This window comes from Typopeltis vanoorti, chromosome 22, assembly GCF_054136105.1.
Source record: "Typopeltis vanoorti isolate ZY-2024b chromosome 22, IOZ_Tvanoo_1.0, whole genome shotgun sequence".
Lineage (NCBI taxonomy): Eukaryota > Metazoa > Arthropoda > Arachnida > Uropygi > Thelyphonidae > Typopeltis > Typopeltis vanoorti.
Genome location: NC_143570.1, coordinates 3,190,373 through 3,207,229, shown reverse-complemented (window position 1 = coordinate 3,207,229; position 16,857 = coordinate 3,190,373). Strand labels below are relative to the sequence as shown.

The window sequence follows — 16,857 nt, the reverse complement described above, 5'->3', positions numbered from 1 at the left end:
CCATCCTTTGTCTTTAAGGCAGAAATCACAAACTAGCGGTCCACCTTTCATTTGTTAAATTTCAGATTCTCTAATATTTCACGCATGTTGACAACAGTCGAGGTGTAGCACAAAGGAATGCAGTTAGCGACACGTGAGTTCTCCATAATTACTGAGATCTCCTTCCGCGCGGTTAGCCTACTGGCTTTGCGCTTCGCAACCCTATGCCTGGGGAAGAAGTGTCCTCGATTCGATTCCCGTTCGATCTTCCTCAGCCATAGCCAAGTTAGGCTATGGCTGAGGAAGGGCGTGGACAGCAGGGTTTTTCCCTCCAGTTTATCTGGGGGTTTCATCCCGCAAACAGGCAAACCTGTCTAGTGAACACACGCACGGATTACAGTCAGGAATACTGACGCAGCCATAGGCCTGATTTGTCAGCTATGCCGGTTCCGGAGCCTGGATAAAATTTGGGGGGGAGGGGGGTGGACTGAGATGGTGCCGTAGATGCCCGTATCGGGAAACTCACGGTCTCTGTATCGTCTTACGATAATTAATTAATTATCGAGCTTAACATTCTGTTTAATGCTGTACGACGAGTACTTGATGACCAGACTTTGATTTTCAAATCCACCTCGCTTCATGTTTGGCTGCGAGTTGGTCTTTTAGTAATTTCAAAGGGGCTTCATCAGTTGTGGTGAAAAGTTATCAGAAGAGAATTCTTGATCCTCCCCGTTAATTATATTTCCGGAGATTCTTGTAAGAACTCACGATAATCTTCAGCACCCTGCTGATATGCTGTTTTCGCCCGCCATGTTTAGGTGGCAGGATTTTTCTCTCTCCGATAAATAGACAAACAGGCCATAAGATACACACAATGGACAAATCCAATACAATTCAAAACAACCCACTCCTCATGTTGAGTGAACAGCATCTTGATACACGAATAAATTAAAGTAAATCGAGGGGGGGTTCTTTTCTGATACGCCGACTGCAAGCGATAAAAATGATGAAAACAACTCGAACAAGCTGCTTTCACTTCAGATAACACGTGTTTTAATCTAAGACGTGATGTCAATCGATGCCAAGGCCGTTCGTATAGAAGACCTTCCACACTGCACTACGTGCATTTCGCATGTTCGTCCACAGCATTTTTTTCTAGCTGATCCAAGCCCTTTGTCAAGTGTGAATGCTATTTAGTGCTAAGCCGGTGAACAGCAGGAAATGACTTAAAAATCATTCAATTTGAAACCGTTCCTCTTTTAACACTAACCTCGATTAACGTGTTTGTGTTGCCGATGCGAATTTTCTTTAATATTTGAAGAATTGGTGTAAGCTTTAAAAATAGCGAATGCAATATACGTTTAGTATAGATTTGGTGCATTTTAAATAAATAAAGCAAATAATGCATGATACGAAGTACCTTTGACACAACGATAAATCTTTTCTTTGATTTTATTTTTGATGTTAGCATTTAACAGAATAAGTAGATATTAAAATGATTATAAAAATATTTTACTTTTTAATATTTACAAAGCGGGTATAAAAAAGGATTTAGAAATTACCAAAAGCCATTTAAATATTGCTAATTGTTCGGGAAGGACCAGTCATGTTGTTCCTTCCCGCATGTTTATCTGCTAAGACTGGAATCTCTTAATTAAAAATTCCTGATGTTGCACTATCATTATATCGTGAGTGGACAATTCCATTTCACAGTCATGAACAGCTCTATTCAGAACTGTACAGCTGGACTGAACTGCTGCCATCTGGTGAAAGAAAAATTAACTACATTTTTGCCTGAAATTGTTTTTATTTGAAATTATTAATATGTTGCTATATTTCCAGGAAAAAAAAAAAATATTGTATCGAAGACACAATAAAGAAGCCCATCCATTAGAACTTGTGTTTATTTTACCGAAACATTACACAGAGACTTATTGATATTCACAAAGAAGCTACTTACACAGAGTTTCAGTGAGGTGGAAAGGAGGAAGAGGTACTACACAGTTCACGCTATAAAACATCGCAGTTCTATATCTTAGGTGTAATCCCAAGTACACCGTCATACTCAGAGAACTTTTTCCGTAGTTCCCCCCAGCTCAATCCACGCGACTATTGTTAGATACAACTGTGAACGCTACACAAGGCTACACGTGCTGAAGGATAGCTAGACAAGTCATAATAACTTCGGGGGGCGGACCCGGGAGAGACAAATAGGAACTAGAAACATGCAATATTTACAAGAGTGACACTTTCGAAATCCTGCGTCCGCTTAGAGAGAGCGCGAGAGAAATAAAAAATAAAATAAAATAAAAAGAAGGGGGAAAAAAAGTCACGTTTGTTTTTTCTTCGATAGCAAAAATTCTTAAGTAGTTACACATCGATGGATGGATTTGAAAGATCGTTAGAAAAATCATGCTACGGAATAAACGCATCGAAATGTGGCATGAGAACCGTTTTGAGGTGACTGATTCTACTTTCTTTCATTGCAGGTGCGTCGGTCTACTTTGGAAACGATAATAAAAAATAACTAAATAAAATTAACCAAGGTCGGTCATCATCGGATTTATTCGGCCAAAATCGGAAAACCTCGTCGAGATCAAAACTTTGAAATCATAAGTTTCGTTTTGTCTATTTGATATCCATTTGTGGAACAGTTGCATTTTTTTTTTTTTTTCATGCGAACTACACCTCCACTGTCGTCCATCTGTTATTGTGTAGTGACGCACACGATGATTGGTCACAGTTAATGTGGTTGAGCAAATAATGCGAATCAAAGACTACAAAATAGGCCTCGAATTTGGTTGCGCAATTTACGTGTCTTTATGAAGACAGTAGAAGGAAAACTTAACACTTTAAACAACAGACAATAGATATTTCTGTGAAGCGAAAGCTGCCTCAGAATGACTATTGATAGGGTAGAATTGTCACACCAAGTGACATACGCAATCACTTCGTACGGTTGGATAATATTCTACCAAGGCCGTTTAAATCGACCGTCCTGGGTCTTCTAGGAAAAGTTATTACCACAACTCTTAGATCCAATAAGTCATGGTTGTGAGGATCTTTTATTAACGCACCAAAACTCACTTAAAGGGCAAAAGCAACTTCAGAGAGACTTTCAAAACCGCCTTCGTACTCGTGTTACCTGACTAGAATTGTTCTGAGATTTTGTACTTAACCTCGAAGATTTAAGTGACAATCGAACTACTACTGAAACGTTATACTAAGAACTTGACCCAATATTTTAAGTGAATAGAGTTTAGCCAAATCGGACCTACTTATGAACCCATCTGTCACTTGTACTGAACTGCTAATTTCATTCCAATCCAGATTTGGAATAAATTACAAAGGTGTGCGGATGTGACCATGAATACCCAATTCGAATTCTTCGGCAGTTTAAAAGCTTTTTTCCCAGTAACATTTCATAAAATTAAGTAAAAATTGTTGACCAAAATTCAAGCATCACGTAATAACACGTACTTGAAATGCCTAAACGTACTTCTTAGATTTATAGGACGAAAGGAAGACTATCTAACGATAAGAAATCGTGGAAAGAAAACGCGATTTCTGAATTGGAGAGATTTTTCATGGACTTGGCAAGAGCGAGGCGTTACCCAAATATTCGTATAAAACAACGCAAACGATTTACCTCCGATGGTTTTCCCTTGGATGAACAGCAGCGTCTCTGACAATGTTCCAGTTAGCTCTACGACACGCAACTACTGGTATAAGGACTGACTATCTAAAAACGCATGCAACATTCAGACACAGACTTGGTCCTCTCAAGATGACGGAGTCTGCTTGCGTCGGGGAAAATGATCGACTTCCCCCTTTCGTTTAAGCGTAATCTCGAGTTGCATGTTCCACTCCCCCTGAAGGACTACGTTCAGCAACTGCGTCTGTCCGAGAATTGAGGGCGTTTATTTTCCTCAAGTGAAATTGAGACGCACTATCGACTATCGAAATAAAAAAATAAAATAAAATAAAGATGGCAACACGAGAAGGGAACTCCACGTGCAGCTTTTCCGCACACTGCGACTCGATACCAGCACGAATACGTCAACCGAACATCCATTTTGAAGACTCGCTCCGAACTAGACTGCATGAGTATCTCCCTCGAGCGGGGGTTAGGCTAAGGCGCTCTGCCGATGAGTCTTTTAACGTAGATGCCGAAACGGATCGGTGACTAGATGGCGGGAAAAAAAAAAAAAAAAAAAAGGTTGCATTTTAAAATGATAATGACGATCTTAGGGGATCACGTGTTCGGCAGTCACGTGATGGCCGAGGGATTGACAAACACGTGGAAAGAGAGACAGAGAGACTAGATTAACGGCGAGAAAGGACGCCAGACCTCAGCCGTTCTGCGGTGAGCCACCGAAAACTGAAATATTGCACATCATGGTGTCACTCGCCGGTGACCTTCGACCCATTGTTTCCGACTTCACGCATTTGATTCTTTGAGATTCTCGAAATACTCGATGAGCTGGTCGTAGTCCATGCCTTGGGCAACGGCTTCCCACTCCATGTCACCAGGGGGCGCTTTCTGCTTCCCACCGTTCCTGTTTTTGAGGCTAGTTGGATGGCGACTGTGCGGCGGAACAGGAGGAGCGAAGTTGCGATGGGGTGGCACTGGAGGAGGCGAGTTGGCGGGGTGGTTCTTCGCGTGATTCGCCGGAGGGGCGACAGGCGGCGGCACTGGATTAGTGACGATCCGAACTCGCTTTTCCCTCGTGTTGTTGTTTCCTCCTTTGACGTCGACCACCGACGGCAAGTGGAGGGCGTGGGGGTTGGTCAGGCAAGTGGTTCCTTTCTCGATCATCGAGGTTTCCTCCTCCTCCTCGTCCTCGGGGAGCTCCTGGGGGTTGGTGGTGATGCGGATGCTGATCTCCGATCCCGGGAAGGAAAGGTTGCTCGCCCTGCAGCCGCTGCCGATCTGGCGGCCGTTGGGTTTCTCCCGACGCTGCACCTTCGGGTCGGTGGTGTTGTTTCCCGTGGGGTGATTCCCGTTGAAGTCCGCCATGGGGAGAAGAGTCTGGGAGCAGCGCGTGTTTACGGAATTCCTCTCCAACGTGGCACGGCCGAGCCACACCCAGTCGTGAGCGTGCGCCACGGATTCCCCACTGTCGGTCGTCGGCACTTGCTTCCGCTTGTATCTGACGGCGAACACCGAACAAGAAACGAGAAACACCAGGATGGCCAAACAAAACACTCCCAACAAGGCGTACATTCCGATCTCCAGTGGGGTCAGGTCGGAGGGATGAACGAGGTTCTGACGGGCTTGCACGGCGGGCTCGTGGTACACTTTCCCGCGGGGTGAGATGGCGTCCTGATACCTGATGGAATGGACGTCCCGCATGCTTCCCGTGGTCTCCGAGATATCGCGGGGATCGGAACTTCCAGACGGAGAATATCCTCCGGGTCTGCCTCTGGTGGGGTCGATGATCCCCTTAACGCCCTTGAGTCGGGCATCGTTCTGAAGGACGACCGCGCTGAAGTCCACCTCGATGTATGCGTAGGCCATGGCTAGCGGTTGACTTCGTCGCTTCTGACACCGTTCGGCTAGTTCGAGAGTCACGTGCAACAAATCTCCACGACCCTCGCCGATGGCTATCACTCTCGGATGGTGCAGTCCCGCCATGGGAGCAAACGCCACGACCCCACTGTCGAAGGTATCCACAGACAAATGATAGTCGGTATCAGTGATGTCAGCCAGCGATGTTGCCGTGCCGTCCGAATAGTGAAGGCGGATGTCCAGCAGCCCTTCCTGCAAACAAACAGGATGGTTATTAATAGCAGAATAAAAGAGCCAATCAAATATAAACTACTGCAGCGACACAATGAACGTGCCTTTGCATTAACCGTCTAATATTTTAAAATCCTATTAATGAAAATTTTCGTTAATAAACTTTACGACAGCAAACATATTTTTGTACAAATCTGGATGGATTATCGTAATAAGCAGATCTAAATGGACTTAACCGAGTTTCGTTTTCTTAATATAGTTTCATCAGAGGTGATGGTTAACGTACAACGCAATAGACAATAACCATGCATCAACAATATAAAGTATGAACAGTTGACGTCTCGTGTTGCAGATGGCACGTTTGCCATCCCATCCGCTTAAAATAATTGAGGTCAATCACTAGATTAAAAAACCGCTTCCATACACAGTGCAAAATCAAGCCCTCCATTTCTCAAGGGTGTGGGTGTGTGTGTGTGTGTGGTGGTGGTGAGAGGGGGGTCCACGAGAGCGAATAGCTTTACTGGATTCTTTAAAATGACACGATATTTTTTTTCCTCCAAAGCACTGTATTTATTAGCAGAGTTGAACACCACAGAGCCTCCGTAGCTGAAAAGACGTGGGTTCTAATACGCTCGAGGAAGTCAGCAAGTTTGAGTACCTGGGATCCATTATTAATGTGAAGAATTGCTGTTCAGAAGACGTCAGGAGAAGGTTAGGAATGGTGAAAATAACAATCGGAGACTCGTTCAAAAATCTGGATCTGGTCTATAAAGGTTGGATCGATCTCCATGGGAACAAAATTGAGGCTTTTGGATGCAGCTCTTTTTCCAACAGCGACTTATGGATGTGAGAGTTGGAACCTAAAGAGGTCAGATAAGAAACGGATATCTACTTTTGAGATGTGGTGTTACAGAAGGCTGTTGAGAATATCATATACCGAAAGGCATACAAATGAATGGGTGTTAGAAAAGATCAGCAGAACTTTAAAACTTCATAAGGATATTGACAGAAGAAAGTCAAAATATTTTGGACACATTGAAAGGATGACTTCTCAGAACAGTAATAGAAGGTAAAGTTCCTGGAAAAAGAACTCATAACCATTCAGAAATCTCCACAATAAGTGTCTGCATTTTTAGTTAAGACGTGAATTAAATCCACGGAAGTTTATTATGCAAACTCCATGCATTAAAATCTAAATCCATGATACGATTCCAAGTACCATTTGAAATATTGGAATAATATTGAAATTACTCCAAACTCCTTTTTTATTCTTCATGCGTACTTTCAGTTGAATTTCTTACATTTACTTTGGATTCGCGACTTTTTAAATTTTAGGCTTCTTCACTATTTAAATGGATGCCACTGCTAAGAAATATTTTCTGAGCATTAAAAATCTAATCTCGTGAATTAATAAAGCTATAGTTATTTACAGCGCGAGTCTGATTCGATTCTAATTAGCTGCCACTGATCTGACCATGGATTCCTTGCTGTGAAAATTGGGCATTGTATTAATGAAATTAACCTCAACTGATTTAACAGTTTGCAAGTGCCAAAAATCCCTCCTCGAATCGTGTCAATAATTCTAGTCTTAAACCGATCCGTTCCTACCCAGTAACAAAACCCCGTCAGATTTTGTTTCTTTCTACATCGACCATTATTCAGATCACTTGCTTGTAATTTCAGCAACACACTCCAGTTGTAGTCTTATGATTTAGCTTATGTAAAACATTCCCAACCTCTCTTACTAGAATTTTGATTATCAGAATTTTTTGTCCATCGCTTATGCACCAAAATAAAATAGACGTTTTCACCTGAATTATAACTAGCATTATCTCTCCTTGATTTGTCACTTGAATTCCAGTTTTACTTATCCTCTACTCAATCTAAAAATTCGCTACATAATTCGACCATTATATCTCCCTCCCGAAATTAATTCTCTTCAGCTAAACAATTTATGCATTCAAGTGATATGCCCTAATTAACTGATACTCGATAACTTTCGCTGACTTCCCATCAAGTTCATATAAAAATCTCCCACACAAGAGAGGCCCAGACCAAATAAATTTCGTGTGTGGCTAGATTTAAGAGCGAAGTAATCTGCCGATATTCTTGTTCAAGAGCTGGAGGTTGTGGTCCTTGGGGAATACTTCATTGGGGGGGGAGGCTGTTCCACAGAATTGAGGTTGCTGAATGAGAGTTGGATTCAATGAGTCAGTAGTTCGCTGTAAAAGGATGTTGTGCATCGCCAGCTGTTGCTCGTACGTTCTTAGTTTAGCATAAATGGGGCGGGGCGGGGGAGAGGAGCAGAATCGATGCTACTTCTACCAAAGATTGTTCCCATAAATCGGCCCAAAGGAGATTCGAGCCCAGAGCACACTACAACAGACAACTCGTTTTCTGTCTCACGTTATTAGCGCGCGCACACACACACACACAATCTGCGAACCCACTCGACGAGGGTACTTTAGAAAGTGTCAACTTTCGGAAAAGATGAGACCACAAAAGGCATCTGACAAGTCATCATTTATCACGCGCGGCTGCACGGAAAGTTTTAATTAAAGTAATTAATTATTCGATTTGAATAATAAGCGGCCAGTCACGTGGGAGTCCCAATTCGTTTGCTTACTGGGACGTGTCGATAGCGAAATGCCGCCATCACAAGCCACTCACCTTTCCATTTGGCGAACACGTCATCGGTGCGCCACACAGATGACGTGTTGGGGGAGTTTCGTGTGGAAACAATTGCTCGTGAGTCATAAATCCCTCTGCAGTAGCGCAGGTGACTCTAATGGGTCGTGTTGGTCAGGTTAATTAGGCACACGCAATACGCAATTGGTGTGGTGGGAGCATAGCATTCGGCCCCGAGCTTAAAAGACAGCAGGAGCAAGGAACTATTTTAACCCTTTTTCAATTATTGGGAATTTCCATTTGGGAGAAGACGAGTTCAAGTACGCGTTCTCACCGGTCAGAATTGTCAAAATGAGAACATCGATATTTGCAGTCAAAAATCAATTTCTGACTTCGAAAAAAAAAGCATACAAGCTATTTAATCAAACTGATATTCGTGAATGTTTTTCAAATTGATAAGCAAGGTAAAATAAAGAAATTGCGAAAGAATTCGAAATAACATAAAATGGTAATTTAAAAATATAACTAGGTATTTCTTGAAAAGACTCCTAGATGGCAGCACAACCTCACGATAAAATGTATAACGAACGAAGAGTCAGCAATGCTAGCATAGAACCTGGAATTTTTATCTATAAACACGATATTGATGATTAAATAATTTCACAGCTTAATATTATCAGGCCTTTCGTGCTTCGTATGTAGCTTATAAATTATTATAAATATAGCTTACATATTATTATAATTTATAATAAATTAATTAATAATACCACATGGAATTCTAATCCGCAAACTGCAGCACATGAGAATGGTATAGGGTTGGTGAGATGGATAGGAGGGTGGTTGATGGAGAGATATTAGAGAGTGGTTTATTCAGGAGTAGAGTCCAAAAGACAGCTTGTGACTAGTGGCGTGCCGCAGGGTTCTGTTCTTGAACCACTACTTTTCAATTTGTTCATCAATGATATAGGAAAGGATCTGAGAGGAAGTGTTCATTTGTTCGCTGATGATGCAAAGTTGGGTAGAGCAATAGTGAATGCACAAGATATCGAAATTTTGCAGGATGATTTGGATAGTTTGGAGTTCTGGGCTAAGGAGAATGGATGTCAATTTAATGTGACAAAATGTAAGGTTATACATTTTGGGGTGAAAAGATTAGCAGCAGTATACCACATCGGTGGAACTGTACTCCAGGAGATTGATGAGACCAAGGACTTGGGGAGTGTTGGTGGATAGGGAGTTGAAGTTTAGAGGCACATCGCAAAAGTGGCTAAATCAGCTCATCAACTCACTTGGTTGTTGAAAACTGCTTTGACGAGCAGAGACAAGCAAGTTATTGTACCGAGCCTTGATAAGACCTCATCTCGACTACTGTGCTCAGATTTGGTCACCTAGGTTTCTTCTTGATGGGGAGGAGGTGGAGAGGATCCAGAGGCGAGTGACCAAGATGATAGCAGGTCTGTGGAATGAATCATATGAGAACAGGTTGAAGATCTGTGGGTTGCAGAAATTAGTTGATAGGCAGAAAAGGGGAGATATGATTGAGACATTCAAATTGCTAAAGGGTTTCTATAGGATTAATTCAGAGGATATTTTTGAGATCAGGACTGATGGTGGGAGAACTAAGGGACATCTATGGAAGCTGGGCAAGAATGTGGTTAGCAAGGGTGTTAGAGCTGGGTTCTTTACTTTTAGAGGGTAAATGAGTGGAATAAGCTTCCAGAGTCTGTTGTGGGTGCTATGACAGTGAATGAGTTCAAGGCAAGGTATGATAGATACTGCGAGAATGTTGAATAGTTGTGTGGACATGATGTTTAGGGCATCCCCTCGATGAGTCTAAGGACTCTCTGGAGTCTCCTGTAATAATAATAATAATATAAATTAATATATTAAACGAGATCTCGAGTCCTCTTTTATAACAATTTAGATATCTTTATAATGTCTTACTCGTTAAATATGAATTTATTGAATTTATATAAAGGAAAATTTAGAGGTGGCATGACCTACAGTGTGAATCTTTATATTATAAAAACGGATGTTAGTCTGTATATGAATTTAGTTCTAAAATCAACTGAAATATTTTTTCCACTATGGCGGAGGAATCGTTTTTCTTAAAACCACTAGATGGCGCCACAGAACCAGATGTTCTAAAAAGTTCTGTTATAGCATTTTTATCACTTTATTTCCATTCTCAACACATCATCGCGAATAAACTTGTTTGTGCTATCAAATATGAAAAAGTTTTTCTTTTTTTTTTAAATATAAGCTCCGGTACTAACTAATATTTAAGCTAAATATAAAGCTATTTTTTTTAAAATCAATATGATGCATTAAATGGGACATTACATGATATTATTTTATATAAATACATTTTAAAACATTTTTCATGCGAAAATATCGGAAAATGCATTATTGCATTGTTCCGATAAAGAAAGAATATTAACAATAACTATGAGCTAAATAAAAAAATGATTCTTTTTTCGGAGAAAATAAATTTCACTGTGAGGAGTAAATGTGGTGGAAAAAAAATACAGATCAATATATAGTTCAGTATTCAGAGAAACAGAAAGTTTCCGTAATGCATAAATTAACCGGGGGAAAAAAGGAAGTCCTGATTTACTCTAACAATTTGCATTTTACAGATTACTACGTCAGACTGAGACAATTGTCGCTACGAAAGAAGCACATCGCGTGGTCTCATTCAAACCGTGCAATATTCCGAATGTTTTCATTTCGCAGCTAAGAAAGCAAAAAATAAACTTCGCTTTTTCACATCTCTTCGCGATTTTAAGGTTTCTCTTTAAATGACGTCTGGGAAAGAGTGACGCTTTTTTGAACTGTTTTTTTCAGATTAAAAAGGCAGCCATTTAACTAATTTTTAAATAAGAAAAAACCCTTAAATATTGGGGGGAGATATATATAAGAAATATGGAAAGACGTAAAGGGATGATTCTTACATGGCATCGTTTTCTGAGGATGATCCTTATTGACAACAGCTGAGCAGACAAATCGTTAGGAAACCCGAAGCGAAGAAAGTTTATTACAAAAGTAATAAAGCTTCGAGAGGGAAAAATCGTGACGAATATAAAAATAGAGGGCGGGGGGGGGTAAAACTTTTCGTCTCGTTTCCGAATCGTTTAAAATTAGTCTCAGGAAAAGAAAATATCGTATAAGTCTCCCCGAAACCGCGCAATCGGCCAAGTGTTTTAATATCACGGCCACACCTACGGATACGTGTAGCCGGCCGGTTTGGAAGAGTTATTAATATTCCGAAGGAAATGACGAGAATTGACGTCATTTGCCGCAAGCAGTGTGCTAGTGGAGACCTTTCAAGAACGAAAGAGCCGGGCGGTACGCACACGGACCGTTACAGGCCACAGGAGAGTTGCACCATCTGTCAACACCGAAGACAATCGCCGCATCTGATGACTGCGCTCGGCTTAAATACACGAATGCCAAACAACGACAGATGAAGAGTCTGCCGAAAACGAAGTAAAAAAAAAAGCAAAGGAGAAAGCCTATTATTAGTCACCGGGATTCGAGAAGCGAGCACGACGAAGATATCCAAATGTCATCTGCCAGTGGGAATCCACGGCTGCGCGTGGCAGCAAAGAGGTTTTTTTTGCTGCATTTGACAGAAAGAGAGATTTCTTTTTAAGAGCCTCGAAGAATGCTAACGAAGAAATCTATAAACTAAAAAAATATGAAGAAAACTAAATAACAATCCAAAAATAAATTTTGAGATTGCTTCACACGTGATATAATCGGAAGATTTCGATTACTTCTAGGATTAGCAAACCAAAATGGATTTCAATAACCAATAATACATACATGGATTAGTCATGAATACGAGTAAATTATGAATATTATTTCTGGGAAAAATCCCCCGTTACTCCTCTTAACAAACTATTATATTTACGGCTATTTTGCCTGCTTCTGTTGAGGAGTGCCCCGTTATAAAAGTTTTAGTCGGGTGCTGTTTAGGGACGCTTTTAAGGTGGTGATGTGTGTAGGATTTCCAATGCGCAGAATATCGTCCACGTATCTGCCATAAAATGTGATGCCGGGGGGGGGGGGGAGTAGGAGTGATTCTATGTGTGCTAGGAATAATTCCGCTAGTTGTCCGCTGATGTTTCGGCCCATGGGGAGTCCGAAGATTTGAATGTACGTGTTGTTGTTGAACTTGAAGAAGTTTGCCGAGATTATTCGTTTCATTAGGTTAATAATGTCATTGGGCGTTAGTTTAGTACGAGAGTGTAGGGTGTGGTCTTCTGTGAGTAGTGTGTGTACGATGTCCAAAGTTCTGGGGACATCCACGTTGGTGTATAAAGAGGTTGCATCCAATGAAGTGAGGATGTCATCTTGGGATAGGGTTAGGTTTTTTATTATCATGAATAGGTCGTCCGAGTTTTTTTATCCTGAAGTTAGATGCTGTAATTAATGGTTTGAGACGTTTCGCTACGAATTTCGATAAAGGAGCTGTAGTAGTGTTTTTGTAGGAGACTATTGGCCTCATCGGGTACCTTTGTGGGTTTTTATTTGTCCGAACATACGAGGGGTGCGTGTGGTGCGGGGGGGGTTGTGTTTTTCATTGTGGGGCACTCCTAAACAGAAGCAGGCAAATAGCCGTAAATATAATAGTCATGAATACGTCCCAGCCACATGCCGGACCCGAATCCAGATAAAATTGGGGGGTTGGGGAAAGCAATGGTGAACTACCCCGTAAAAACCTCACCAGGAATACTTTGTGGACAATGCCTACAAAGTCACCTACGGTCGGAAACGACTGGAAAGGAAAATAAGAACAGATGAACTGTTTGATCTTAGTATACAAAGTAAGCGTCGTATACGAGAATAAATGGCGAAGAGGACCTTTACCAAGAGCAACTTAAGGTGATCTCTGACAAACATAACTGAAAATTGCTTAGTATTGTTGTTAGACAGGTGAAATACCCGCAGTCGTTATTCGGGTCGCGACATCCTCATTTATTTGTCGAGAATTTCTGTTCGGCTGCAGTTCGTATAAACGCGATGCTTTCAAGCTGCTTCTTCCTATAAAACTGCACCCTTATTGGCTTTTCTCAGTTAATAAACAGCTACCTTTAAGGGAACGATGCAAACCACCTCTAAGTGCAATCGAAAGCCTGGCACGATGTAATATAATCGTAAAAAAACCACTCGCTCGTTTAAGATCCTTCAAAGCGTACTTTCTCTAATTCACGCGGCTTTTATTCGACCTCTTTGCTATCGAGGTTCTGCCAAACTTCCTCGTGTATACTCAACTGGCCGTAAAGACGAGAAATTTTCCGAATAACGCACGCGCAAGGCAGTTTGAACGCATTATTTCCGGGAGAGTAAACAGCGATACTTACCTGATACTGAGAGGTCAATTTGTGACTGACAGCCGACTGCGCCAAGAACACTCCTTGCATGCTATCTTCCGGAGTGACGGATAGCTGAAGACCTGTTACCACGGTAACCTGGAGATGCGTGATTGTTTCCTTGTCGCTTCCTACTCTCACCTCTTTGCCGCCCATCACACGGCCACTGATGGGAGACAAGACCTGAAACAGATTGCATTACTAAGGTCTTACAGTGACATCTTAGACTTTTAGTTTATGCAGTTTTTGATAAGGAAGAAAAATCGTCACTCAAAAACAAACTTTTATCGGTTTTGTTGCTGGGGGCATTAGAATTAAGGAATGGGGAGCGCCCACTGTATAGGTTGCGGATTTTGAAAGTAAGAAATCATGCTAAGTGGAGCTATTTTTAAGTAGAACCTCTAAAATATAAAAAAGACAGCAAAATATACTTAATTTACACACTCACACACAACGAATTACAGAAGAAACGTTTCTTTAATAGCAAAAAATGAACTCTGTTCGGATTGAGTTGACACCACGAAGAGAGAAAATGCAATACCATCATACTGCATAATTCACGTTCGGTAGAACATCCGAAAAGAATAAAAGGCGTTAAAAACTTCAAAAACCGCATAATCGATCTATTCTCATAGTTTTATTCCAATTTACTGTTGCTTCTTCAAATTTTTAATGATTTTTAAGCTCTTCGAAGCTCTTATTAAAGATCAAATAAAATAATAATTGATTACGATGATTAATAAAAAAAAGTTAAAAGTCGTGTTATTACCGTTAACATTTCGCATGAGAATCTTCAATACTCAGATCTTAAAATTACAATTGGTCGCTCAATAGAGTAAAATACGAGGGTGGTCTGAAAAGTTATCGGCCTAACAATGAAAAAACGAATTTATAATTTCAAAATTATTTTTATTTTTCAACATAACCTCCCTTAAGACATTTATTCTAGCGATGCTCTAGCGCCATTATCCCGCCTATGTACTGGTTCTCAGTAAGATCTACAAAATGCCCCTCTACAGCTGCAATCACTTCTTGATTCGAAGAAAAACGCTAACCAGAGAGGAAGAGTTTTAGTTTTGGGAAAAGATAGAAGTCCGAGGGAGCGAAATCTGGGGAATAGGGTGGATGTTCCAACAGTTCATAGTGCAGATCCCTTAATTTTCCCATTGCCAAAACACCTTTGTGGGCAAGTGCATTGTCCTGATGAAAGATGATTTTTTCCTTCTGCAAACCGGGTCTTTTCTCACGAATTTTTTTGTCTAGTCCGGTTAAAAGATCGGAATAATATTCCCCGGTTATTGTTTTACCCTTTTCAAGATAATTAATAAACAAAATGCATCCCAAAACACCGCATCCATGATCTTCCTGCTGATGGAATCTTCTTTGCCTCTGAATAACCGGCTTCTGTCCACTGTTTTGACTGCTGTTTGGATTCTGGTGTGTAATGGTGAATCCAACTCTCATCCAGAGTAATAAATCGACGCACAAAATCATTTTTATTCTTGTTAAAACGCTCCAAGCACTGTTCAGAGATTTTCATGCGAGTGCATTTTTGATCTGCTGTGAGCAAGCGCGGCACCCATCTTGCGAAAAGCTTTTTCATTTGCAATTCTTCATGCAAAATATATCCTACTCATTCTTTTGAAATGCCTATAAGTCTCAGCAATCTCACGCACTTTGACTCGCCGGTCATCCAATACCATATATGATCAATGATTTCTGGTGTTGTTACACTTTTTGGACGTTCTTCACATGGATTAACTTCAAGGCTGGTAAGGCCGCGTTTAAACTCAGCAGTCCATTTCTTAATTGTCAAAAATGAAGGAGAAGAGCGCCCACAAACTTTTATGAACTTCGAATGAATTTCTTTTGGCGTTAAACCTTCCTTTACAAAGAATTTTAAAACCGCACGATACTCAATTTTATCCATTTCAAAGGATACAGACAACACTTTTGCTTCAGACAACTGTATAAAACAAACTACTTGATGGAATGATTTGCAATTTCACATAAATGCTTATGACAGATGTACCAACTTTGAAAAAAAAAAAAATCTTGAATGTTGTTGATAGTGTTGCCATCTATGGTCCAGGCCAGAACGTTTCAGACCACCCGCGTAATTTATACATAGCATACAGCAGTTAGGAGAAAATTTAAATTAAACAAAATATTGGAAATACTTTTATATCTTTCAATTCAGACCAGTGTAGGCGAAAACGCAGCCACGAGCAGGTAGAAGTTGGTCAACCGATATGAACAGCTGACATCTCAAGCGATCAGCATCTTAATTTCCGATCAGTGCATGACACTTCGACAGCAACACATTTATTTGTTTATTTTAAATAATAAAATCGTGCATTTCGTTATAAAGTGCATCCACCTGCTTTACGGTGTTCCTCGTAATCCTAGTCAAAAACACGGTTATTACAATTTCGTAAAATCTCGATTAGAAGGAATACCCACCTGGACTTCTGTCCTTCCGCTCTGTTGACCTTGCACAATCGTTCCTTTCAGCGATGCAATTCGAATGTCTGCCACGCGAAGAAACGGGGCGACAAGGTCAGTGATTCGCAGTTCGGCTTTTCTGTTGAGAAGGTAGGCTTCTCTGCCCGAGTTGTGATCTACGCTGAAAAAACGCGTGTACACGTGGACGTTGGACTGCTGATAGCGAAGACGACACACGACGTCCAATTCCTGGAAGAGAGCGAAGAATGCCGATAAGTGAACATGAAGGGTGGAGTCAATATGCTCTAGTGGACTCTTTCGACCGAAAGAGACACAATAAGAGAGTTCGATACTCTCTTGAACGACATTTCAACTGTTATTAGAGATAAATGGATTAAAACGCCAATGCTAACAACGTGCGAGGTTGCTTATTGACGGAAGTCAATAAGCTACCTCATATAGCTTACTGTAACCAATTTTAGAAAGAAGGAGCTGCACGCGTACAAACTGTGTCACACCCAGTTTCTTGCTCGAGTCGAGGACTCATGAGTTGTGCTTCAAGAGCAAGATGCAAGTTATTCTAAAACCTGAGTTGCTCAGTAAAATGTGTTGAACACATTTCAACACATTTTACTGAGCAGCTCAGGTTTTAGAATAACTTCCCCTCCTCCTTCGTCTGAGCTT

General features: G+C 40.9%; 1 protein-coding gene across 1 annotated transcript in view; it reads right to left on the bottom strand.

The window, feature by feature from the left end:
* Positions 1-1,865: 1,865 nt before the first annotated feature.
* dtn (transmembrane protein 132C dtn) overlaps positions 1,866-16,857 on the bottom strand; it is a 151,738-nt gene continuing 136,746 nt past the window's right edge. Inside the window, exons 8-10 of the mRNA XM_090412020.1 lie at positions 16,192-16,422; positions 13,720-13,911; positions 1,866-5,743 (exon numbers count right to left, since the gene is read on the bottom strand). Of these exons, the coding sequence (XP_090268146.1) occupies positions 4,421-5,743; positions 13,720-13,911; positions 16,192-16,422 (1,746 nt within the window). The 3' untranslated portion in view covers positions 1,866-4,420. The remainder of the gene's footprint in view (positions 5,744-13,719; positions 13,912-16,191; positions 16,423-16,857) is intronic.